The following is a 27,923-nucleotide window of genomic DNA, read 5'->3' on the forward strand; positions in this document are numbered from 1 at the left end:
CACCTCACCTCAAACACTGCGGCATCATCCTATAATCTCTCCCCTTCTCTCTCTCTCTCTCTCTCTCTCTCTCTCTCTCTCTCTCTCTGACACACTTCTGCGAGTGAGTGTTTAAAAAGACGCGGATCTAGTAGCCTTGGGTTATTCTCAGTTCTCTTCATACTGCATGACCATCACAAAGGTAAGAAAACCCATAATTATATATAGGCCTACACTTAGCTGTAGTTTTCCATACTGTGTTCCAAACTGTGTTTTTTATGTAATTTATTATTACTATTAGAGGCTATTTTTGAAGGTGATAGTGCGACTTTAGGAGACCTTAGAATATAATTTGATAAATTGCCAAATAAGTGTACATTCGATAATTCTACCAATTGATTGAAGAAGGCTTTCTTTGATATTCCAGATTGTTTTCTTGTAACCTATCTCATCTTATATAGTCTACTGTGTTAATTTTGGTAACACTGCAATAAGATCCCATTAGTTTTAATGCACTGACATAACTAACAATTCGCAATACATCTGTAACATCATGAGCCTGATTAGTTAATTAAAATTAATAAAAGCCTTAGAGGTAGGCTATTTTTATTGTTAGTACACGTTAACTAATAGGCTAGTTATCTAATGTCAACCCATAAAAACTTATTTTAAAGTGATATTTGTTTTATTGTGTTTATTTTTTTTAGACCTTTTCACGATCCCTTCCAGAGCTGAACTGACGCTTATTAGATGAATTTCTGTAGCGAAAATGTTTTCAATGTTTTTCTTTAAAATGAAGGATAAAAGTTTTTATTTATTTATTTTTGTAACATTGACAGATATATCACATCAATTAGAACGATAGTCCTAGTTCACGTTAAAATGAAAATTCAGTCATCGTTTTCATTTTTGGATGAACTATCCAGTTGAGTGTCCATTTTCCATTTGTAACCCATTATAGCCACAACCACAGTTTTGATAATCTGAATACAAATTATATTTTTTATCAAACAAGCAACCTGGACATGTATTCTATTTTTAAGCCTACTCTTTAAAAATACTAATACAAATAATCATTATCATAAAACACGTCTGTCAGAGCACTAATGTTTAGTTGAATCGTCTTGAATATGATCATTCTTTATTATTAAATGGAGGAAATGGCCTGGTTGTATTGCTGATTGAGACAGACAGACACTCAGGGGAGGCCAGGTAAAGAAAGACAGTTCAGAAGGGTTGCCAGGTGTCAAAGTCCTGAGGGTGAAACATGTCAAAGAAAGGTTTGGTCATGTTCAGACACGTCCATGAGCCATGAGTGCTGCTTTAGTCTGGGTCTTTACCTATACACATATGACTCTGGCTCCTCCATTCTTACTTTTTAATGATACTTTGTCTGTACATTTGCAATAGTTCAGTGAATATTCTCAGCATAGGCTGATGGGTTTGATTAGTTGGTTGATTTTGGGACAGGTGATAATACTTACTGATGCAAACAAAAATTTGTGAGCATATGTACAGGGTGAGAAGAACAATGCCAATTAGTAAGCTTAACCCTCTTTCTTACTTGGAAACGGTTTGGTTGAAGCTGCATTGATGAACCATACACAATTGTATAATCCATTTGCTAGCACTGTCACCACACAAGTAGCTCTAGATACAAGTGCCAGTAATTCCCGTTGGTGAGTGTTTCAAATTGTATTTTTTTATTTATTTCTTTATTATTATTATTAATTTAGCAAATACAAGAACTAGAGTTGAGGTGGTCAGTTAATGGACTAGCAGATTATTGTCGAACAGTCAGTTGAGGAGGCTAAACGATACATGATTTTGTTTCTATGGTTTTGAAAAAGTTCACCAAGATACATTTGTTTGATCAAAAATACAGCAAAAACTGTAATATTGTGAAATATTATTACAAATTAAAAATACTCCTTTCTGATCATTCAGAAATCATTCTAAAATGCTGATTTGGTATTGGAGATAAAAAAACTGAATCAAATCTAACAGATGACATTCGCTCTGTCTTGACCTGACATGGAATCCACAGGGACTTTCTTTCATTTCGTCTTGCTTTTGGTGAAGGTGGACATCTGTGGATGGAAATGCACACCCATATATTGATTCAAGGTTGTTGTTTTTTTTTTCTTTTTTAGAATAGCAGTCCATCACTCAGTTGTTGAGCTGTTGGGCAAAGAAACAAGTCTACATATTCTCTACAATAATGTTAGGTTCTCTTGACGTAATCGTAATACCGCAATACTACTTTCTTTGACCAAATTTAATCTGAGCATGCAATAAATAAAAATGTCTCGTTCATCTACAAAGTTAATGTCAGAACAAGTACATAGTTCTTGCTGAGCAAATAATAAATTAGCTATGCCTCAAATCTTCTTATAAGCCTTAGAAATATTTCATTCTTATACACAGTTCATTTGAACTATGATCTTGACCTCTGAGTAATGGTACTATGTGCAGTAATAAAATATAGACACATGGTCCTCAACAATTAGCACAGAAACCTCAATAACAATCAACAAACATCATTAAAAAAAGAGCTCATAACCCATACAAAACTAATAACTTACAATGGTGACAATAACAGCAACATAAATCAAGTCAGCAAACAGCAAAACAATCATGCTGCTATGCATGCTGGGAGCTTACAAACAACCCTTAACAAATAAGCAACATTGCTAAATATGAAACAACTCTTATACATACATAAATGTTGTTTCATATTTCATACTGAACAATGTTGCTTATTCGATATCCCTACAGTATATACATATGTGTGTGTGCGTGTGTGTGTGTCTGTGTGTAGAGAGAGAGAGAGATACATCCATAATCTACCAAACAAAGCAGTTTGTTGTATTTTTAGCGTCACATTAAAGTTACTGTACCCACTCTAAAAGCCATCAAGCAGCCTTTCCCAGCCTCCTCTCTTCTTAAATGGGTTATTGAGTGGCATGGAATCTTCCTGACTTCACATCCCTCTGTAATGCTTTAGTCATTATATAGTTTGTGTGTGCAGCACATCCCTGCTTTGTATTAGTCAATAAACATATTGATTTAGTTTCAGGTTTCATAAACTCTTCTAAATGTCGTAGTGTTTAGATGAGCAGATGGCTTTATTGTTTGCAATATTAGGATGTACATTTTCCTTCATTTAGGCAGGTGAACAAATTAATAGACATTCATGATGTATATAAACAAATTTTATGTGGATGTATTTAGTGTCCAATGTCTATTATGATACACACTAATACATCAGACGTTTCCCTTTCATCGTCTGTTTAGGGGAGAAGTTACTATTTTGTTATGTTGATCATGTTAACATAGATTTAATAAACAGCAGTTGTTGCACAAATGTAGCACACGTAATTTATGAACTAAAAATACTGACCTCTGAGTTTTCGAGGAAGCCATAGTTCCTTATTAACATATTAGCTATATTATACGAATCAATACTGTGTCTGCTAGCAGAGTGAAGCCATGTGACACATATGTACTTTCCACCCATACTGCAAACATTATTATATCCTGTGATTCACTTTGTGAGCTTCAAGTGATGTTGCACAATTTTGACTTAACAAGCAACTACTATTCTTGATATAGCTGAATACATAATCATAGACTGTTTTGTTTCTCAGGGACAAATTGGAGATATTTATATCCAAAAGTTTCTCTTTCAGGACTAGCAGATTGGTGAGCCTCAGTAGCTGGATTTTCTCTCTTAAAAGGGAAATTCAAATGTAAGCTTTGAAAGTCAAATTAAACAGTCCCACTTTTTGAAGAAAAAAAAGAGCAGTGCAAATGAGTCATGTCCTTCAGCTTTAGTACATTGGTTATATATTTGCATTTTTCCTTACTCAACACATACGTTGACAAACTGTTGCTCACCTTAAAGATTTCACCAAACCCAAAAGTAGATCACCTTCTATAGCAGTCCCAAATGAAAAGTTTTAAATATTTGCTAAGTAAATCGCATGGAGCAAACAGTTTACCGTTCCTGGCTGGTGGAATGATTTTTACAACCCCTATCCTTTCTCTGTCTAGCTTGTACTTATTTGAACAATGCTTGAAACTTGGTATGACGAGCACTTCCTGTGTCTGTTTGCCTCTTTAAGATGAATCGCTTGATGTATTCACAAATTGTAAGTCACTTTGGGTAAAAGTATCTGCTAAATTAATAATGTATATGTAAGACAGAATGTATGGGGTAGGCATGTGCAAAATGTGTTCTAACCTGTAAATTTATTTTTTTTTTATTTTTTTTTTTTTATGTAAACAGACTATTACAATATTTACAAAATGCAGAAAACAAATTCAGAGACCAACATAACATACATATCAGTACGATATGTGTGTGTGTGTGTGTGTGTGTGTGTGTGTGTGTGTGTGTGTGTGTGTGTGTGCGTGTGTGTTAGTGTAACTGGGTGAGGGAGTAGAAATATATGAATAAAGGGGGCTGTAGGGAAGTACAACAGACTTAACCAAAAAAAAAAGATTTATATACACACATACATATATACACACATAACAATAGCAATAGTACTAATCATAACAATAATAATAATAATAATAATGATGATGATGATAAATCCAATTAATAAGAATAGACAAATGGTAATAATAGTATTATCAGTCGTAGTAATGATGAACATATATCAACAAATATTTCTTCCAGAATGAGGGGGAGGTTAAAGGATCAGGAAAAGGACAAATAAAATAGTAGTAGTAGTAGTAATAATAATAAAAATAATAATAATAATATTGACGCAGCCATTGAAAGTAATGCTAAGTAGTAGTTGCAATAATAATAATAATAATAATATTGATACAACTATTAATGATAAGGTATTGTAAAGCTGCCTCTGACATCCCTCGTGGCCATGGCATATGATAGACCCCCGCCAGGGTGTAGTTGCAAGGGGTTATCAAGGTGAGGTGCTTCGGGGCCCAGGGTCACCAAATCCACACTCATTCCCAGCCGTCCCAGACATGCCACGCTTACTCTGTCTTGTGTGTTTTTTTTTTGTTTTTTTTTTTTTATATATATGTGTATATATATATATATATATATATATATATATATATATATATATATATATATATATATATATATATGTCTGCTTTCATTGTTATCCTCATGATATGTTTGTCAACTAGTGTGTAATACATTTAAAAAAGTATGGCGTGTAACATGGAGCAGCCCAGCACAAAGCCCAAGCTGCCATGTCCACACCACACTTACCCTATGTGTGTTTTTTTTCTTTTCTTTTTTTGTTTTTTTTTTTTTTTTGTTTTCTGGCTTGCTTTATGGTCCAAATGACTGTGTGTGCACATCATCTAACATGTGATGCATTAAAACAGCGAGGCAAGTGCTGGTCCAGCCAGGTTAAAAAGTACAAACTGGAGGGCGAAAGCCCAAGGACCCCGGCCCCACATCGCACCCACCCACAGCTAATCAAAACCATACATGGGACCAGTATGCCACAGCCAGCCCGGGTCCAGAAGCAGCAAGAGAGAGAGAGCGAGAGCGAGAGAGAGAGAGAGAGAGAGAGAGAAATTTAAATTTAGGTTTTAACATGGTTGCTTCAGAAACTACTTTTTAATCTCATGTTTGCTTTTCAGTTATGTTTAGGTTAGGGTTTAGTGTTAGTACATTATTTTTTTTATGTCAAAGAGCGTTAACCTTTAAGCACCGCTTACAGAACATTTCATTTCGGAACTGCCACAATACGTACAACAACCAGTGTAATATAACATTGCCAGATCCTTTTTTCCTGATAAAACTAAATGCTCTTTTTGTGCAACTGACTGGCATTTCACTTTGTCAATGTTTTGAAACATGCGAGAAGAAATTTCGTTGTGCAGAAACGCCTTGAATTTCATTGAGCCTTGGCTGTTTATTTAGAAAAAATATATATATTTTTTTTACTACACTTACAGATAAGAACAAGATTTTATTGTAACATTTTGTGTTGAAATCTGTAGACATGATCAAGCTTTTATTGCTATCTACAACCGCTATCATGTCACTGGCTTATTTTTGGACTTTAGGGGTGTCAGTTAACAGATACTGTTACGGACTCAGTTTCATGATCTTGCGTAGGTGCAATAAAGCAATAAAGTTGTTCGTTTTTATCATTACTTATTCAGGACATGCACTTATGTCCTCCTTCCAGATCAAACTTCACCTACTTCACCTTCTCTGCAAGAGTGAAGAGTTGAGACAGGATAAACAAACTCAACCAGACCCTCCTAGAGCCCATCGCTGAGATTTATCATATCAAAACACAGTCTTTCTCAAGATTGGGGGGCAATTAACATAACAGTCAGTGACTTGGATACTTCAAGACAATACTAATGCCAGTGCCCCATCCTCACAGTCAGGATTTACTGAGGCCTCAATGGCCCAGAAACTGAAACCAGGCGGTGTATTGTCAAAATGCAGATCTCCTCATTCAAGATCAAGCACCTTTCCACACTGAAAGATCTGGACCCATAGAGCTTTTCCTCTGTTGTAGCTGGCTGTTAGCATAATGTCTGTAATCTCTGCACATTAGTCAGCTCTGGAGGCCTCCAGAAAGCTGTGTCAAGCTGCTCTCTAATTGCTTAAATAACACATCCTGACCTCATCACTAATGGTTCTGTCTTTTAATTTTTTTTAGTTTTTTTTTTTTTGTGATTGACGTTTGCCTGCAGCAAGTCATTGATTCCTATCCTCCTGCGCTTTGCAGGTGTTCAGTTACTAACTCGCCTTCCAGGTAAAACTTGAAGTCATCTGATAGAGATGATACTTCTCCTACTTCCGTCTGCTCTTTTTAGACTAAACCTTACCTTACCTTTGGACTGGACTCCGTCCCTGTGTGTGTTTACGCTTCTCATATTGAGTTGCATCCAGTAACTCTACCCCTTTTACGACTCCAGTCCTCATTTCCTGTGTATTTGTTTTACCCTACTTATTTACATAGTATAATCATATTTCTATCAAGCCTCTTGCTGTTCTCAGATAACACTTGGTAATGACCTGAGCTTTCCTTGTTGTACAGTAAAACAGAAAAACAGCCTTTTCTTCGGCTCAGCAGACAGATTCAGATTTGAATGCCATGAGAATGGGTGATGTCAAAAATTCACAATATATTCTTTGGGGAGAGAAAATGAACAAAAGCACGCACATCCAGAAGAATAGAGAAACTAAATATAGGTCCTTGAACAAAAATAGAAAGGCAGATGAAAAGAAGTTGTCTCACCACAACTCCATGGAATAAATAATTATTTAAAATCTCACAGAATCAAGCAAAATTGTGAATATTGCAGTGGTTTTAATCTTTCCTTGCCTCAAATGTTTTAATCGCTTTATATTAAAGCAGTTAAAATGCCATAATTGTTTGTGAGATTCGTTCTTGTGAATAAATTCTAATGGTCTGTTTCACTGAATTGATTCATATTCTGATTGAGTAGTTTGTATGCATGATCTTTGTGTGACTTGTTTCATATATTGATACCTTTGGCTGTTTATTAGAAGTTTGTTATATTGGTGCATTTGTGAGTTCAAATAAAATACACAACTGTCAATACATATATTGAATATAGAAGTATAAAGACATTTTAACACCCTAGCCCTAGTGATGAATGTACAGGAAATCACTGAGGGGATTTTTTCCTATCTTTCCTTCACACCTACCATCTCCTGTGCTTTCTGCTGTGAGGCGCCACCCATTTAGGGAGTGTGCACACATGATCTCTTACCTGCTTCGCTAACAAACACTGGACATGCTGCTGGCGTTCTGTCCACATTTACTGAGGTTTAACACCAGTTTTCTAGCCGTCTTTAGGATTTTCTTCCTTTATTGTCATCTTTTCTTTGTCTGTGATGTTTTACAAGAGATCTTAAATGGAATAACTCTGCCTGTGGAAGTGGCATATAGGGAGATTTTCTCTAGTTTTCTTTCTCCATCTTCACCTCTGTTCTCTCAGGTCTTCGTGTTCTCGGCACAGACAGGGTGAGTAGTTTACACAATTCATTTTGATGTTACAGATGGATTGCATTCTCACTCGAATGAACCATTGAGATCTTTAAAAACTATATTAGTCCATTTCAGGGCAGATGGAGTTTGGAGAGATATTACAATGCGTGCTATAATTATAGTTATCAGAATCAGAATGAGCTTTATTGCCAGGTATGTTCACACATACAAGGAATTTGGAGAATGGTACTACATATGGTACTGATACTGTTACTATTATTATCTGCATGTCGAGGCTTAAACTTTTTTTGGTTATGTTAATGCAGTAAACAACAGGAGCTGCTACAAACAAGCCACAAACAACAGAAAAAAATAAATAATTGTAAACATTTCGTCTAGAAAGATGGATTTAAATGTCATGTTCCACATTGTGTCTGGATGGCATCTACTCTTAATGTTTAAGTTACTTTATTGATTATGCTTCAAACATTAATAAGAAGGTTGTGGTATTGCCATGATTTTTATATCTATTGTTACCTACCACCACACCCACACTAGATAATCCATCACTTCGTTAATTATTACACCAGCCTTTGAAAGCTGAACAACTCAAACATATACAAATCCTGCCACAGAAGGATTTCCTCATATGCTTGACAGCGTTGCAGTGTTTCATGTTCCTTACTTAATTTCAATATATTTTAGTATGGATTTATGGTAAAAAATTTCTAATGAATTACAGTACGTGTTTTTCCACGCTCGGCCTGTATTGCCTAAGACTGTTTTCTGGTCCACGATGCATTGCATTTAAGGGAAGATTAGTATGTTAATCACAGGTGTGTTTAAATATATGTGCAATTGTTTCTTTTTTTGTGTGTGTGTACTTCGGTATACTATGAAATCAGCTGAACATTTTTAGTTGCATATAGTTGCAGTTCCAGTCAGGCATATAAACCGTCTGTTTTAGTCACCATGTTCTCCAGATTTGAATCTCCACACTCAGAATTAAATTGCACACAACTCGGATATGTAAATCCAGTCGTGGAAACACCAGACTTTTGGCAGTTTTATCTTGCTTGTCTATCTAGTACCTGTTAACTTTATCTTTCCATCAAAATCAGTCATGCTGTTTTCACAAGGCATTTATCTACACAGTCATCAGGGTTGTTGCAGATGTTTCTGACAGGCATTTTGTTTGTGAAATTGTTAGAAAGTTGGCTAGTGAGGTTTTTTGTTGTTGTTTGTTTCCTGCAGAAGGTGAAACTTATTATGCCCACGTGGAAATCTTTACGGGGCAGCTGAGAGTATCATCAAAAAATAGCAATAAAATGTTATAATCAAACACGTATCAGATGGATATGTGTAGTTAGAATTCTGTGGAAATCTGTGTAGCTCTCTGTGAAATTGTGCCAAGTTAAGATTATGTACAAGTCTAATGATAATTAATTAATCTGTAGATATATGTTTTTTTCTCAATTAATTTGAACTTTTTGTTCATCAAAAAATCCTGAAAAAATAAACCACACAAAAGTATTAAGCAAGCAAAACTTTCTTGAGTACCAAGTATTTAAAAATTATTTCTGAAGGATCATGACTCATGTGACAATGATGAAAATTCTACTTTGCCATCACAAGAATATTAAAGGTCTAAAATATATTAAACTAGGAAATGGTTATTTTGAATTATAATCATCTTTCGCAATATTCGTTTTTTTCCCCTGTATTTACTGAAAAAAATACATTAATACATTTAGCCCAGTGTCCTTCTTTAGACAGATGTGGACATATAAGGCTAAAACTAAAACTAAAAACAACAGCTTTATTAAATAAAGTAATTTTAGTCAATATTATTGCAGTTTTTTGATGCATGCAATTGCATATTTCACTCTGACCTGGAGGCTGCTATATTCGCGTCATGGACATTCACTTCCAGTTAACTCTATTAAGATCCTTTGGAAAAGTAATAAATGAAATCATAATAATAAGGAAAAAACATGGCATCAATTAGAACTTAGTATGGTCTCCATTCTCAGATTGTGTCCTTAATCTTTACTGATCAGTTGTTGCAGGCCAATTAACGTTTATGTTAGTGTTCTGTAAGATCTTCAGCATTCTATAAGTTGATTTCATGATCTTCACTGAATGTTAGAGTTACCCAGGAAAAATACTCTTTCTACACAGAACTTTCAGCCCTCATGGGAGCCACTTATGAATAAGTTTTTTTCAGGTTAAAAATTTGTGATGCAAGGTTTTCTCTCCCCCCGTAGGCCTGTTTATGTCTTTTTGTTTAACCTGTGGCATTTTGGCATCAGCAGTAATGTCAAATGTGTATCCATCTTCTGTTTCAATCTAGATGACATGGCGTCCTCAGTACCGTAGTTCCAAGTATCGCCATGTGTTTGGAAAGCCGGCCACAAAAGAGAACTGCTATGATGGTGTCCCCATCACCCGGAGTGTTCATGACAATCACCTCTGCACCGTCAACCCTCGCTTTATCGCCGTCATCACTGAATGTGCAGGGGGTGGGGCCTTCCTGGTACTGTCCATCAATCACGTAAGTGAAACGCACTCATATCCGTGACTAGCACTGATAATATATGGGCTGTAAATGCTGTTGTGTTTGCATTATTTATACCCACATTAAATTTTAAGACTGATTAAAACACAGGTTAACTATTTATTTCTTCTTGACATTTTTTTGAATATTTCTTTAGTGTCATGATATTGTGACGTTATTGTTGTTTTTCAGTAGATTAGAAAGTATCCTGTTGAATTAAAGTTAAAAAGAAAAAAAAAATCATACATTTTTACCATGATTTACAGAAAACAGACACTAAGATGTCATTCAGTGAAACTATCTTGTCAGGCATATTTACCACAAGAATCAGTTTATGGCATTTTAAAAGACTAATTAATTTTCCCTCAAATACTATACTATTAATTTTTGGCCATTTGTCAGCAATACTGTTTTAGTCATTTAAAAAAAAAAATAGTATGCTCACTTATTCTTTTATATATTTTAATATGTACAGGTCAGAATAAGTATGTTGTTTCAATTTTTCATTCTCTAACAAGCTACAATAGAAGTTTTCTTGTTTTAGGTAAGTCATTAGTGTTTTCACAGTGTACATTTTTGGTAAACTGGATGGAAACAAAGGTAGGTCTATATGAACCAAAACTCAAAAGTTGTACCCAGTTTTTTTACATTTAGGTTAAAGGACAACTTGGTGAGCTACTTAAGTTACTATATACTATACTATAGTATTTTATGTATCACTTTTCTTTAGGGTAAATTAAAACCTTTTTATCTGCATATTTATGAGCTTCTATTATTTTATAGCCTAACATACAAAAATAGCTTCTCAACCTTTTCTTTTTGTCACACACACTCTTCTGTTCTGACACACTTTAGCTCTCTGTGTGCTTTTATTGGTCTGTTGGTCTCTCATGTTCAGTCAGGTATTACCTCATGTCTCAAGAATGGCACAGGTTACATGAAAGCCTTGAGGCATCTTTCTGTATTGTCTGTCTTTTCTCCTTTCCCCCAATAAAAAAATGCTGTCTTAAAAAGTAGTGTTATATTATTGTTTACTTAAGTGCACAATTAAATATGCTTTTGTAACAACATATAAAATACAATGGTCTAACCACACAATACAAGTTAATGCATGTTTCAACATTTCAACATTTCAGTGCCTTTACCCAGAACCAATGCCCACAGTTTAGATATAAAAAAATGATAAAGTCAAGTTTCGTCACCTGTTAACTGAGTCATATGTGTTACGTAATTGTTTTTTGGCTACTAAAGGATGTTCTCCTTGTTGAGACTTGTGTCTTTTGTAAACACATTTCTATGCTATGAGTCTTGGTCAGACTTGCAATGACTTAGATCTAGTTTTCCGTACTACACTACAAACAGTCTGATCTGTAAAATATCTAAATATCTGTATAAAAAGTAAATTGAGAAATCTGAATGTTGAACGTATAATTGAATATAAGTGTCCTCAACAATCTTGTCATTTGTTTTAATACAAATTTTGTGAGATTTATTTTTTAAAACAGGCAAAACATAAACAATGTTTTATATATACTATATACTTTAGTGTCACATGATCCTTCCGAAATCATTCTAATAGTTGATTAATTTCTTAAGCAACGTTTATTCTTAGTATTGATGCTGAACTGCTTATATTATTGTGGATTCTTTGATAATTATAAAGTTTAAATAGCTTTTATATGAAATAGAAGTATTGTGTAACATTATAACATTATGTCTTTTTCAGTATTAACTTCTTTTGCAAATCTAACCGTCTCCTAATTTTTTAAACTGTACATTTTATAAAATTTTTATAGCATTTTTTTTTGTAACAATGAAAATAATATTAACCTAAATAATAACCTGTTTTTATTTAGGTTAAATATATGATTTAACATTACTTATTCCATTTAAGATAATCGCTGGTTACAGCTTTTTATGTTGTAGATAATTTTATCAGCACAGACTAACTAGGCCATGCTAAATATACTTCAAACCTTGACCCCATGGTTGTCTTCTCTATATTTACACAAATATCGGTGTGTAATTATCTGTGTGTCTTCCCAGACCGGCAAGGTTGACCCTCATCATCCGAAGGTTTCTGGTCACAGAGGCAATGTACTTGACATCAAATGGAATCCCTTTAATGACTTCTGCATAGCATCTTGTTCAGAGGACACCACAGTAAGTGTCAAGTCAAGTCACCTTTATTTATATAGCGCTTTATACAAAATACATTGCGTCAAAGCAACTGAACAACATTCATTAGGAACACAGTGTGTCAATAATGCAAAATGATAGTTAAGGGCAGTTCCCCTTATGAAACAAGAATATATTGCCATATATTGGAAAATATCATGTAATATATTAGGCATATATTCTTTTATATATTTATTTTTTCCAATATATTGAAATATATTGAAAGCGGCAATGATTTTGCAATATATTATATAATATATGTATCATCAATATATTATTAAATGTATTCAAATATATAGTATATTAGTAAATAAAAAGGGAAAATAATATATATCAATATATCACAATATATTTTAAGAAATGTTCAGTTAAATATTGTGAACATATAGTGTGCATACACTCATGCCAAAAATATTCACATTATACTGACTAAAATGGATCTGATTATCTCATATCGTACATATCCCACTTTCTACCTTCAGATCAGTAGCTGATTTCAGACAGAAGTTCTTGATACATTTTAACATTGTTTTCACAAGTATCCACAGTTTATCATTTGTGCCCATGTTTGTTGTTCAGGTAAAGATCTGGGATATCCCTGAACATGGTGTTTTGAAGAACATGACACTGGCTCGGAAGGAGCTGCAGGGTCATTCACGACGTGTCGGACTTATTGAATGGCATCCCACTGCTAACAACATCATTTTCAGTACTGGCTATGACTATCAGGTAAACATCCTTTCTCATGGAATGAAGGCAGACAAGATTTCTGAGAAATGGTCCCCAGGTAGACATTTAAAATATTCACAGTGATAATAAGCTCTTAGCACACATCACCTTTAATAATCCTAAATCCTAAACTTTTGTTGCAGTGGCCAGAGTCGAAATAGTTGTATTGTTTCAGTATGTTAGCAAAACAAGTAAAATACTTAAAAAAATTTTTTAAGGATAATGGTTTAATTATTACTTAAATGTTTTTTTTTTTTTAAAGAATAAAATTTCATTGTTTAATAAGTGCAACTCTCCATCAGAGGTTAAGGCATAAATAAAAAAAGCATAAACCAAACAAAACCAGGCAAAATAACACTATATTTGTGGGTAAATAATAGTGTAACGATATGAACTTCTTAATCATCGGGAAGAAGGAGGCGGGAACCGGCGCACAATCAAAACACTTTAATAATCAAAAATAAATACAAAACGGCGCGTCAGCCCCTCACGGCGACTGACGCGCACAAATAAAAAGCAAACATAAAATAATGTCCCAGGCCTGGTCCTCTCTCGTCCTTCACGGTCGTCACTCCAGTTTTATATCCTTCCATCTCCTACGTGGGACTCGATACTGGCGGTGGGGCGCAGGTGTAGCTCATCTCCAATCACTACACCTGGCCTCACTCCTCGTTCCCACGCCTCTCGGCCCCGCCCCACTCGCCACATACCCCCATCGCCCCTCGCAGGCCGGGGGGGTACCCTCGAGACTGCGCTCTACTCCCCCCCCCCCCCCCTTCCCTCCGGGGGGGACCGCTCACGGGGACCTGCAGGACCCTGGGGGTAGGACAGACGAGGCGAGAGAAAAGGAGATGGAAGGAGGAGCGACAAGGACGAGAGAGGGGAGAGAGGAAAAAAAAAATAAAAAATTCCGGTTCCCAGACGCACTGCTGCTCGGCCCTCCACCGGCTGGGTGATCTCCTCCGCGGTGCCCGGCGGTGGCACTGGACGGCCCTCGGCGGACGGCACGACACTCCTCCGCCACCCGGTGGACGGCGACGGCTCCTCCGATTTTGGGCAGCGGCAGGAGTCCCCCGTTCCCTCCCCCTCCGGATTCCGTCACGGAGGCGGCAGGCTCCGGCCCCCTGGCGAACGGCGCCGACTCCTCCGCTCCCTCACAGACGGCAGCTGCCCCTCCATATCGTGGGCGGTCGGCAGCGAGCTCGCCCGTCCCCGGCAACTCGCTCCAGCCCACCGCCTCGAGCGTCCATGGCGGCACATACCTCGCCTGCTCGAGGGCACCGCGGATTCACCACAGCGGCGAGGGATCTTCAGCAGCGCGTCCCTCCTTCTCCCGGGTTTCGGCACCACTGTAACAATATGAACTTCTTAATCATCGGGAAGAAGGAGGCGGGAACCGGCGCACAATCAAAACACTTTAATAATCAAAAATAAATACAAAACGGCACGTCAGCCCCTCACGGCGACTGACGCGCACAAATAAAAAGCAAACATAAAATAATGTCCCAGGCCTGGTCCTCTCTCGTCCTTCACGGTCGTCACTCCAGTTTTATATCCTTCCATCTCCTACGTGGGACTCGATACTGGCGGTGGGGCGCAGGTGTAGCTCATCTCCAATCACTACACCTGGCCTCACTCCTCGTTCCCACGCCTCTCGGCCCCGCCCCACTCGCCACAAATAGTCTTTAGGGTTTAATAGTCTTTATATACCATTGGTGTTAATATTTAATTAAAAGTTACAAGTTACAATTGTAAACCTGCAGTTTTGGTATGTTTAATTTACAACCTGAAAGAGACCCAAAAATCTGCAGTGACCTTATTAATATTGCTGGGGGATCTCTTAAATAAGTGATTATACATACAGCAATTAGTTAGACAAGCAGCATTCCAAAAACACTCTAATTAAAAAAAAACTATATATTTATTATATTAATATTGAAAACAGTTGTGCTGCTTAATGTTTTGTGAAAACTTTTGTACAGATTTGTACAGAATTATTTGATGAATAGAAATTTTGTAACAATTAAAAAAAAACACTTACTGACTTTTGTATGGTATAGTGTACATGCATTAGATGCCAGTAAAAGTAAATTAATTTACCTTAAGTGTGCTTGTTTGTGTGTTGATGTGTAGGTTATGGTGTGGAAGCTCGATGTTCCTGAACAGGTGATCAAGAACCCTCTGCGTTCCATCAGTGTGCACTCAGACGTGGTTCTTTCCATGTCTTTTAACACAGACGGCAGCAGACTCGCCACCTCTTGTAAGGACAAGAAGATCAGAGTGATTGACCCACGTACTGGCACACTTTTACAGGTGTGTTGCATTAAGCTTGATGTTCTTCTCTGTCTGTCATGCATATGTTTTTGAGGGTCATATTTTTATCATCACACAACTTTATCCCAGTAATTAGTCCACACTTAATTTAAATTATGAACTGGGACTTACACAGAATATCATATGTGTATTTGCACAGAAATGTGCCCCTCTGACACCACACATCCAAAACTAACACCTTAAAATCTTTACCCAGAGATCTTCCATTCACACTGTAGTGTCTCTTCATGTGACTCAGATAATCAAGACTTATAGAAACTTGATTAAAGTCATTTTATAAGACATGGTTGATAGATTTTTTTTTCTTCAACAAGTACAGTATATTTTTTTATCAAAGAGAATGTGCATTTACTTTTAAATCTCACTTAAGTGTAATGTGTGTTTTCAGGAGACCAACTGCAAATCACACAAAGCCAGTAAAGTGCTATTTCTTGGAAACCTGAAAATGCTCCTCTCTACGGGCAATTCACGCTGGAACCATCGTCAGATTGCACTCTGGGATCAGGTAGGTGATTCTCAAAAATAGGCTTCATTATTTTGCTTTTTTTGTGAAAAGCTAATTTTTTATTTATTAATTATTAATAAATTTGTGATCTGAGCAACTATGGCTAGACTGCCTATAAAACAGGACTGTAACCATGTCTTGAACATCAGGGAACCATTATCCAATAATGGAATAAAGTATAAAATAATAAAATGGTAAAGGAAATAGTAGGTCTAATTCTAGTAGGGAAGTAATCATTTTGAACCATTTGCAAACAATATTTTAAATTAAAAACTAGTGCTGGGCAATGATTAATCGTATCCATTTTGTGTACATAATATATGTGTGTGTACTGTGTATATTTATTATGTATATATATAAACACACCCACACACACACAAAGTATATATTTAGAAAACATTTAAATAAAATTACATTTCAAATTAAATGTATGCATTTAGGAGACACTTTTATCCAAAGCGACCTACAGTGTATTCAGGCTATCAATTTTTTACCTATCATGTGTTCCCGGGGAATCGAACCCCCAACCTTACACTTGATAGTGTAATGCTCTACCAATTGAGCTACAGGGACACTACATATATATATTTACATATACAGTACAGACCAAAAGTTTGGACAAAGCTTCTCATTCAAAGAGTTCTCTTTATTTTCATGACTATGAAAATTGTAGATTCACACTGAAGGCATCAAAACTATGAATTAACACATGTGGAATTATATGTTCTTCAAAGTAGCCACCTTTTGCTTTGATTACTGCTTTGCACACTCTTGGCATTCTCTTGATGAGCTTCAAGAGGTAGTCACCTGAAATGGTCTTCCAACAGTCTTGAAGGAGTTACCAGAGATGCTTAGCACTTGTTGGCCTATTTGCCTTCAGTCTGCGGTCCAGCTCACCCCTAAACCATCTCGATTGGGTTCAGGTCCGGTGACTGTAGAGTGTGGAGGCCAGATCATCTGGCGCAGCACCCCGCTCTCCCCACTCTCCTTCTTGGTCAAATAGCCCTTGATGCCTTCAGTGTGATTGTACAATTTTCATAGTCATGAAAATAAAGAAAACTATTTGAATGAGAAGGTGTGTCCAAACTTTTGGTCTGTACTGTATATATTTATATTCATATTATCTATAAATATATTTAATATATAAACATAACGCCTCAAGGTTATGTATGTAACCCTAGTTCCTTGAAGGAATGAGACGCTGCATCGAAGCACTCTGGGGAACGTCCCTGATGAGACAGACTCTGAATATCGTGTGCAATCTGTCCAATGGAAGGGCGTGACGTCACCGAGCGGGGTGACGTAGCGACCAGGAAGCTATAAAAGCATGTGCCGTGCAGCTGACTTCAGCTTCGAGTAGGGAAGCAAGCGCCGGCAGGGGTGCCGGGAGTATGGCTCTGCGACGCAGCGTCTCGTTCCTTCAAGGAACTAGGGTTACATACGTAACCTTGAGGAGTTCCTTTTCAGGAACTCGAGCTACGTCGAAGCACTTTGGGGAACGATGTGCCCACGCTGCTAGACTACCAAATCCCTGCCTAGTGTGTATCCGGAGAGCACAGCTAAGGCGAGAAAACAGAAGAGCCCGGAGTGGCTCGCATATCAAGATCGTAGAATCTGACAAATGTAGAGGGCGTGGACCACCCCGCAGCGTTGCAGATGTCCAAGAGGGACACACCTGCTGAGAAGGCCTTGGAGGCCGCCATACCCCGAGTAGAGTGAGCCTTGGCCCCCAAAGGAGGGGGAAGACCAGAGGACTCATAGGAGACGTTGATAGCCTCGACTATCCAACGACTAAGGGTCTGCTTGGTGGCAGGAGAACCCTTGTTAGTAGGACCGTAGCAAACAAGCAATTAGTCGGATTTTCTCCACAGGGCAGCTCTGTGGATGTATGCGTCCAGTGCTCGCACTGGACACATACAGTTTAGCTTCTCTTTGTCTGGCTCCCGAAAGGGAGGAGGACAAAAGGCCTGCAGTACGATAGGTTGTGGTGTAACAGAGGGAACCTTTGGAACATAACCCGCTCGAGGGTATAAGAATGCTTTGGTCATACCAGGGGCAAAGTCTAGATAAGTAGGGGCCACCGAAAGGTTTTTAGAGAGGTGATTGCCAGTAGCAGGGCAGTTTTAAGTGTCAGATGTCTCAACAACCTCGGTTGAGAGACCAGCTGCTAACAGTTGTGCCCCCTCAGGGGCCACACCCACAGCTTGAACACCTTCGGGCGAGGGTGAATTATCGTACCCTGCGCCTGTGAGAGTAGGTCTGTCCTGATCGGTATCTCCCACGGAGAGCTGTCGAGGAGGGAGACTAGATCTGAGAACCATTTTCGGCCCGGCCAGAACGGGGCTACTAACAACAGACGGACCCCGTCCTGGCGTACTCTCGCCAGAACTCCCGGGAGCAGAGCGATAGGGGGAAATGCGTACAGACGAAGCCTCGGCCAGGTCTCTACCATAGCGTCCAGTCCCAGAGGAGCTGGATGAACTAGAGAGAACCAGAGGGGACATTGCGATGTCTTCTGAGTCGAAAAGAGGTCCACCTGGGCTTTGCCAAACACTCTCCATATCTGCTTCACCACCTCGGGGTGAAGCATCCATTCCCCGGGCCTCGGCCCCTGCCTCGACAGTATGTCTGCTCCCACATTCAATCTCCCAGGAATATGCACTGCTCTGATCGAGAGGAGTTTGCCCTGGGACCAGAGAAGGATCTGATCTGCCAGCTTGTACAAGGGGTGTGAACGCAGACCCCCCGGTGATTGATATAAGAGACCACTGATGTGTTGTCGGTGCGCACCAACACATGGTGACCTCTCAGGTCTGAGAGGAAATATTTCAATGCTCGATAGACTGCTAGCATCTCTAGGCAATTGATGTGCCATGTCAGTTGGCAACAACTCCACAGACCGCAGGCAGAGTGGCCACTTATGACCGCACCCCTATCGGTGAGGGACGCATCTGTCGCTAGCGTTACACGGTGACGAAGAGCTCCCAGCACCGGGCCCTGATTCAAGAACCAAGGTTTCTTCCACATGTCTAAGGCACGAAGGCATCGCCACGATTTCCCCTCGGGGAAAAGCCCTTGGACTTGAGCCACCACTATAGGGGTCTCATGTGCAGCAGGCCAAAAGGTATCACGTTGGACGCAGCTGCCATCAGCCCTAACAATCTCTGGAATTGTTTGACAGTGAGTGACTGGCCTTCTTTTACTCTCTCGACTGATGTGAGGATCGACTCGATCCGAGCAGGAGACAGACGTGCCTGCATCGTGGTCGAATTCCACACTACGCCTAGATAGGTGGTTCTCTGAACTGGAGAAAGTACACTCTTCTTGGCATTTAGTCTCAAACCCAGCTCCCCCATGTGTGCGAGAACAACACCTCGATGTCAAACCGCCATCTGCTCTGATTGAGCTAGGATCAACCAATCGTCAATATAATTTAGAATGCGGATGCCCTGCATACGGAGGGATACCAGAACCGCATCTACACATTTCGTGAATGTGTGGGGTGAGAGTTCAAGGCGGAAGGGAAGTACTCGATATTGATAAGCTTTGCCCCCGAAAGCGAACCTCAGAAACTTCCTGTGTTGTGGAAGAATGGAAATGTGGAAGTATGCGTCTTTGAGATCTATTGTGACAAACCAGTCCTCGGATCTGATTTGAGCTACAACCTGCTTGACAGTGAGCATTTTGAACTTCAGTGACATAACTGAGCGGTTCAGGTGACGTAAGTCTAAGATCGGACGCAACCCCCCATCCTTCTTTGGAACTATGAAATACCAGCTGTAAAATCCGGATTGCCTGTCTAGAGGAGGGACCACCTCGATGGGCTCCTTCCTTAATAGGGTATTCACTTCTTGTTCCATAACCAGAGCCTGCCGGGGGCCGACCACAGTCGGTGTAACCCCGTTAAACTTCGGTGGTGGATGACCGAACTGAATGCAATAGCCTTTTTCTATTGTACGCAGGACCCAATGAGATACATTTGGCAGTAGTTTCCACGCTGCTAAATAATCTACTAAGGGAATCAGTCTCTCGAGACTGACCTCTGGTTTAAGAGGCCCCCGAAGAGGCGGCGAGTAGCACTCGCTGGAGGCCCCGGCGTCCTGAAACTCTGGCAGGGTTGGCAGACCAACCTCCTGAGGGCACTGAGGTGAGGCGGGCACCGTATAATGAGGTGAACCGTGCTCTACCCCAGTAGGGGCTACCCTCTGGACCCTGGCGACAGGTTCTTTTCATCAAGGACTTCCGGGCCTCGATAACTGTTCTTAAATCAGGCTTTTTAGCTTTGGAAGTCCCCGACTCAGAGCGTCGCTGAGGCCCTCGGTCCCATCGTGGGGGAACACAAGCGGTGACACTCTGTTTTTGAACTTCCCGGTATGAGGTGCCATAGGTATGTGGCACCACGAGAGCGATGAGGGAGGAGATTCTGGAACGCCGCCGCCTGTTTGCGTGCCTCATAGAACCTGTCGACGACAGTGTTGACTGTGTCGCCAAACAGGCCCAAGGCTTGAAGCGGGGCGTCCAGGAGGCAGACCTTGTCTCTTTCTTTTATCTCTGACAGGGTTAGCCACAAATGCCTCTCCGCAGCCACTAAGGCTGCCATAGACCGCCCAATTGCGTGAGCGGTCTCTTTAGTGGCGCGGAGGGAGAGATCAGCGGTATTTCTAAGTTCTTCAATATCCTCAGACTTAATCCCCTCTCCCTCATCGATATCTCCCAGCAGGTTGGCCTGATAAGCTTGTAGGACTGCCATAGTATGAAGGCAAGCCCCAGCCTGACCTGCTGCCACATAACCTTTGCCCACTAGCGATGATGTAACACGAAGCGGCTTAGTGGGCAATGTTGGAGCCTTTAGAGACGATGCCGAGCCAGGCGACAGATAGCCCGCGAGCGTCTGTTCGACCTGTGGCATCGCTCTATAACCCCGTTCTCCCAGCCCCATCACGTTGCCATAGTATAGTGAATCGGGGCCAAAGAGGCGGGTCGAATATGGATGATTCCACGATCTCGATAACTCGTCATGAAGATCGGGAAAAAACGGAAGGCTCCGACGTGGAGGTGGTTGCCACGGCTGCAGAAAGCGTTCATCTAGCTTGCTTTTCTGTGGCTCAGTATGTTTTTCGGCAGGCCATTCGATTTTTTATTTATCTACTGCCCGTGTAACCACCTCCAGAAGCTCCTCATACTGGGGCGACAGGGGTGGCGAATCCCCAGCAACAGTCACGGTCTTCAGAGGTGAAGAGCTCATCCCTCACCCTGGGGGGAAGAAACCGACGAGTGTGCTTCCGAACCCAGGGTTTGGGCACCTGATCTGGCAGATGAGGAAGGAGATAAGGACTGGCCCGTCTCCATTCCCTCTGACAGATCCACCTGCGAACCCCACGAGTGCAGCAGCCGTTATGCCTCGGGGCCAGCACTGCGAGGAATGCTGGTAAAGGCTCCCTCCTCGAAGAGAGCCCTCCGGGATCGAAGCTTCCGCATTGGCAATCGCTCACAATGCGGACAGTCGGCCCCCTCGAGAGTTCCCAGGCAAGCCACGCACAGATTGTGTGTATCCCCACTCGTAATGTAGCGAGGGCAGGGAGGAACACACAATCTATAACGTGGCTTGAAATCACCCTTTATATGTTTGGTCTTTGCTTTGACTTTAGACATATTGAGCTGTTTTAGCGATCTTTTAATGGCTAAGGGACAGACAACAATAAATAGGACCAACGGGACAGACTTTGACATGCACACACAGAGCGCTTGCTGACAGAGCGAAGCTGAAGCCAGCTGCACGGCACATGCTTTTATAGCTTCCTGGTCGCTACGTCACCCCGCTCCGTGACGTCACACCCTTCCGTTGGACAGATTGTACACGATATTCAGAGTCGGTCTCGTCAGGGACGTTCCCCAAAGCGCTTCGACCCAGCTCGAGTTCCTGAAAAGGAACATAGTTTTCTTAAATATATGAATGCATGTGTTTCCTAAACACGACATGCAAAATATGTGCGCAAGGACTGGAATTGGGAACCGCTGGGCTACATCATGTCATTCACCAGTGAGAAAACTCAAAAAGTACTAAAATATCAGTAAGGAAGAACGGGTTGTTGATGTTTGTCTGCCATTCTGGCTCTGTCTGCACAGCGTGCGTGAACGCGCTGATGATGTATCCTGTCTGCGCGAGCAGGATGCGCAGAGGTATGCAGATACATATGTTGACAGGCAGGTAGGAAAGCCATTTAAAACGCTCGGACACAGCGTTTTAATTGGACGTACATTTCTTGGTCCTACGCCTTCCACAGAATATAAAAATACAGATAAAAACATTTAGACCACTTAACCTAATGATTACTATAGGACTGTGAAGAGACTTTCACCCAGAATAACAAAAAATGTTTCCGAAGACAATCCCCTATTGCACCTTTAAATAATTATACATTACCATTCAGAAGTTTGGCTCCAGTAAGATTTTTCTTATCAGTCTAGAATACTTTTATTAACAAAATGTTTAAAAGCACAGCATTTATTTGACATTTTAAGAAACGTTTTGTAACAATGTTTTAACTGTCACTTTTGAGTTATCTTTGTTCACATCGAAATATGTGACATTTTTGTCACTTTTGATGGCATTTTTGCCCTAAGCTAATGTCTGACTGTTTGGAATGGACCTGTCCTCTATATATAAGCTCTGTTCTGACAACATTCATCATCACTTTAGATTTCCCCCTATTGTTACAATCATGACATAGCAGTTATTTTACTGACCATTACAATGCAACTCATCTATCTTTCTGAGATGAGTTAAATACTGATCCAGGGTAGTAATAACTTTACATTGATATTTTTGGTGGTTTTGCTTAAAAAATAATAATAACATAAAATTGTAATCTAACAGTATTAGACATATTAGTGCCAAAATCACATGTGCGTGCGTGTTCTCCAGGAGGACCTCTCTCAGCCGTGTTATTCCGAGGACTTGGACGGCTCCTCTGGTGTTCTCTTCCCGTTTTATGACCCTGACACACACATGCTTTACATAGCTGGAAAAGTGAGTACATATAACCTAAACTACCAGATCAGCAAATAGTTTGTTACTGCTGTATTGATGATACAGGTTATTAATGGATAACACAATCCTCCCTTAATTTTTAGGGTGACGGAAATATCAGATATTATGAAATCAGCCCAGAGAAGCCATATGTGCACTATTTGACTGAATACCGGTCTCTTCTACCACAGAAGGGAATGGGTGAGTACTCTTTGTATAGTTTACATGTATACACACACAAAAACATAATTATAACAACATCCTAAATCTATTACTCAATTACAATGTTCCTTTGCACAAATCAGCATCTTTTTTTCACTTATCAGGTTTGGTCAGTAAAAGGTTTAAATACTTTAGATGTCAGAGAAGTACTGTACTATATTTTACCTTCAGGAGAAGACACACAGAGATATTTATACTAATTGTAATTGTTCAATAGAGAATGTTCAGCTTCATCTTTATTATGACATAATTAAGCTCATTTAAAATACTTGACTACAATTTTATCTGTAGTTTATTATTTGGTATTGCTTCAATCAGAACATTTCTTTGCATTCTCTTCCAGGTGTCATGCCAAAGAGAGGTCTTGATGTGTGTTCCTGTGAAATCTTCAGATTCTACAAGCTAGTGACAATCAAAAGTCTCATAGAACCTCTATCCATGATTGTTCCACGAAGGGTATATACACAATTCTGTTCACACACGCATTCAAATAGAAAGAAATATGACAAAAAGTAGAGCTAGTTCTCACTTTATATGCTATCTCTGTTGATGAGGATCCCTAGCAGCCTCACAGATGTTATCGTGTTCTGTTCTGTAGTCAGAGTCCTATCAAGAGGACATTTACCCCATGACAGCTGGGAACAAGCCTTCTGTGACAGCAGATGAGTGGATCGCTGGTCTTGACAAAGGTTAGAGTCTAATAAAAATAAAAGATTTTAATATTTATTTACTAGTTGTGTGTTTTGGGTCTCTAATGCTCACCAAGGCTTCATTTAATGGGTCAAAATAAAAACAGAAAAGTAATATTTTGAAATGTATACTAATCTAATATTTCATATTTGATATCTCCCTAATATTTTTGTGGAAACAATGATAAATCAGGATTCTTTGAAAAATAGGAAGTTCCAAAGAACATTTATTCGTGACAATATTTTATTGTCACTTTTAAATCAGCTGAATGCATCCTTAGTGATTTTTTTTAAAATGGTTGTTTGCTTACTGTGTGCATTATTGCAAATTTCACAGAAATAATAAAACACTTGCTCTGCAGGTCCTGTGATGATGTCTCTGAGGCCTGGAAGTAAACTGGAGTCATATGTGGACCCGGGCTCAGAAAAAGACCCAATAGGCTCGATGGAGGCACAGCATTCTTGTAGTCGGCCAGGACTATCACCACTGATTCAGGAACGGCTGGATGCCAAAGAAGGGAACACACGCAAACTATCCCCTCCTACCTCGCTTTTCCCATCCACAAATGAAAAGAGCAGCTCTACAACCTACGTCAGCAACGGACAACTAGATTCCACACACTGCTCGCCACCAAAAACAGAGAATGAGGTATGCTAATATAGCTTAGCAATGAACAGGTATCCCCCTTAGCACAAAAAAGTGTTCATACTTCCCTCTAATGTGCATTTATGTATCTGTTTCTGCATATAGCTACGACAAATGTTTTACAAGCAGCAGGAAGAGATCCGAAGGCTGAAGGAGCAGCTTAACCAGAAGGATGTGCGGATAAAACAGTTGGAATTGGAGATCAAAAATGTGAGAAACTCACAAGCCAATCTTTAAAAGAAAGTAATACAGCCCAGTGTCAAAAGCCTTGTCTGCTTCACTAACATTCATTCATAACATATGTTCTGCCTCATGAATTATGCTGTAAAGGTGCGGTCACATGTACAGAAGGTTAGTCATTTCTAGAGGAATCCTTGTGATCGGGAGTTTCATTTGATGGCAAAACAGTTGCCCTCAGAGTTTGTGTTCAAGTTAGTCACACAAATTTGAGCCACTGACCAAAAGCAAGTTGCTTGGATTGAAAGGAGCTTCATGCATCGCTACACTTGTGACAATGGACAGTAGACCTTTTTGCCCACGAAAATTTCACTAATGTGACCACACCTTAAGGAAACACATGGGCTACATTCACATTTCTAGTGTCTCTTTATGGAAAGTCATTCCTTGTATGCACGTTTTGTGCACATATATACTGTACAACCTTCTCTGAGATTTTTATTAGACTTTAGCACTATGCAAATGTTTGTTGTTTTTTAGCTTGTGATCAACATTTTTTTTTTTTTTTTACTATTTTAAAAATGGCCTAAATGAACATATGTGTGTTTTGTTTTATAAATTGGGTTATTTGAGATTTGGCTTGTATAGAATTGTAATGAATTTTTTTTTTTCAGATTATTTTCTATTTAAATCTCTGTGCAAATGGATGAGCAATGTGGGATAAAAGTTTGATAATTATGCAAATGGAAATTTTAAGAACATTTGAAAATGTGCATTGTAATATTATGTTTAAGATATTTAGTTTTCTGTGTGTTCAAATGCTTATAAAAGAGTTTACCAAATCCCAGCATGCACTGAAGTGGTAGCGTTGTGGGAACTGGCTGGGGTTCACACAATATCTGAGGAAAATCGGGTTTAGGTTCAGTTATTCAAGCATTATGGACCATCTACTGAGTGCAACGTGCTTGCTATGAACTGCCAAACTGGTCAAAATGCATGAAAGTACCACCTCATTTTTTTGGTTTACCGTGTTTAACTCAAAATTTTCACACACAAAAAAAGAAAAAAGCTTTTCACAAATTTGAACAAGCCATACTTTTTACAAATTATTTGAATAATGTTCTGTTTATATATGGATCTGTATATGCACACATCAGAATATATAATCGAATAAGAGCTGAAATATTTCAAGATATATACTAAATGTTGTCCAAACAACCTTGATTGCGGTCTTTTCTTTTTAAATCCTAAACTAAAATGAATACAATAATTTGGGATAAAAGCAGATAAAATAGCAAAATAAAGAGGCTTTTGGAGACTCAATAACGCATTCAAATAAATGATTACCACAACTACACTCGTATATGAACTAAATTAATATATAAACTAACAATGAACAAGACATTATTTATTCATCTTTGTTAATTTCAACATTTAATATATAAATGTTGTTAATATATATATATATATATATATATATACAGTATATATATATATATATTTTTTTTTTTTTAATCAAAATATATAACATTAAGTCAAGTCAAGTCACCTTTATCAATATAGCGCTTTAAACAAAAAAGATTGCGTCAAAGCAACTGAACAACATTAGGAAAACAGTTAACGTACTGTGAATACATTGCTGATAATAATAAATGCTGTTGTCACAGAAAAACATACAATGATTAAAAATTATAAAATGTAAAAGTAATGTTTCATGAATAAAATCAGATCAATGATCTTTATAAGAACCGACAAAACAATTTTATTACATGAAAGAGCATTTGGCTGCTGCCTTCTAGTTTAATCTTGAATGGGCCACTTTTTATTAATTCAGATATATATTCAGAATTTCATTTAAGATTGGTCAAGTATAATCGAAAGAATCCAGATTTAAGCCTGGATATGTTTTTTTTCAATTGTGCTTCATATACAAAAAGTTTCCATAAATGAGGAATATGTGGCCCTCAGATGCCTCTACCATTCTTTTTTCACAAATTGCAGGAATTTCACTGGATTGTATCTGCCTTTTTTTCCACTTTCCACTCATATTTATAATAAATTGTGACTGATATCCATTTCCAGGCAGTTTGGGAGATATTCATGCCTGCCTGACAAACACACACAGCTTTGACAACTGGTCAAAATGAGTTGAAAATAAATGCAATTTATTTAGTTCAGTAAATGCTGTTTAAATGCATGTTATTTCAATTGATATACCTTTAAACTGCTAATTCATCTTATTGTAATACTCAAATTCACAGACGTAAACACATTTCTTATAATGCCTATAGTATTATAGTATATCTAAGTATTACTAGAATCAGAGTATGAATTATATATACTGTTGAATGGGCAAATTAAAAGGTTATAGGGGTGAGAATCTAGAGGTGCATGTAAAGTTCATGTAAAAACACACTTTGTTGAACAGATCTCAACATTTTTATTGTTAAATTATTTCATATAATTTATTTACTCTGGCACCCTAAAGTGGGTCCTGGGCCCTTGGTGGAGAACGTGTAATTTGTAGCTTTGCCTGTGCTTATAAGAATACAGTTATCTTGCAGGTGTGTCCTCCATGATTCTTTACCACTATTATTATAGCCCACTGAAAAATGGCAATAGTAATAAGTCCTAATCAAACCATATAAACAATTTACATTACATACATTTCTTGCTGGATGTTAAAAAATTCAACAGGACAAGTATGTGGACAGCAGTGGGACTGTATTGTGACCTGTAGGATGTTTGTTCTACATGATCCCTGCACACACAACTTCACATTCCTGTCCAAACACTGACAGTTACCAAAAGATATGGTGCCCTCATGTTGCTGTGAGAGGAAACACAACCACATCTCATCAGTTACAGAAAGTGAAGGTAATTTTGAATTCATTTGTCTTTAAA

At 38.8% G+C, this 27,923-nt stretch overlaps 1 protein-coding gene across 2 annotated transcripts; it reads left to right on the plus strand.

The window, feature by feature from the left end:
• The first annotated feature begins 14 nt into the window (after positions 1-14).
• On the plus strand, positions 15-26,454 carry coro2aa (coronin 2Aa). Of its 2 annotated transcripts, none has more exons than XM_052545623.1 (12): positions 15-181; positions 10,306-10,506; positions 12,556-12,672; positions 13,267-13,416; positions 15,550-15,729; positions 16,139-16,255; positions 23,181-23,285; positions 23,390-23,486; positions 23,851-23,963; positions 24,106-24,196; positions 24,559-24,845; positions 24,948-26,454. In XM_052545623.1, exons 1-12 carry the CDS (start codon positions 167-169, stop codon positions 25,077-25,079), a joined length of 1,605 nt encoding a protein of 534 aa, XP_052401583.1. In that variant the 5' UTR covers positions 15-166; the 3' UTR covers positions 25,080-26,454. The 2 variants fall into 2 exon arrangements, with proteins under 2 accessions (XP_052401583.1, XP_052401584.1); XM_052545624.1 differs by lacking the exon at positions 15-181 and adding an exon at positions 7,726-7,988 and having other exon boundaries at positions 24,948-26,453.
• The last annotated feature ends 1,469 nt before the right edge of the window (positions 26,455-27,923 follow it).

Source organism: Carassius gibelio, chromosome B1 (genome assembly GCF_023724105.1).
Source record: "Carassius gibelio isolate Cgi1373 ecotype wild population from Czech Republic chromosome B1, carGib1.2-hapl.c, whole genome shotgun sequence".
In the NCBI taxonomy this organism is placed as follows: Eukaryota; Metazoa; Chordata; class Actinopteri; order Cypriniformes; family Cyprinidae; genus Carassius; species Carassius gibelio.

Bases quoted from the DNA above. Each gene is read 5' to 3' on its own strand.
- coro2aa (XM_052545623.1), top strand. The intron at 16,256-23,180 runs GTAGGTGATTCT...CGTGTTCTCCAG, and splicing joins AGATTGCACTCTGGGATCAG to GAGGACCTCTCTCAGCCGTG. The intron at 23,487-23,850 runs GTGAGTACTCTT...ATTCTCTTCCAG, and splicing joins TCTACCACAGAAGGGAATGG to GTGTCATGCCAAAGAGAGGT.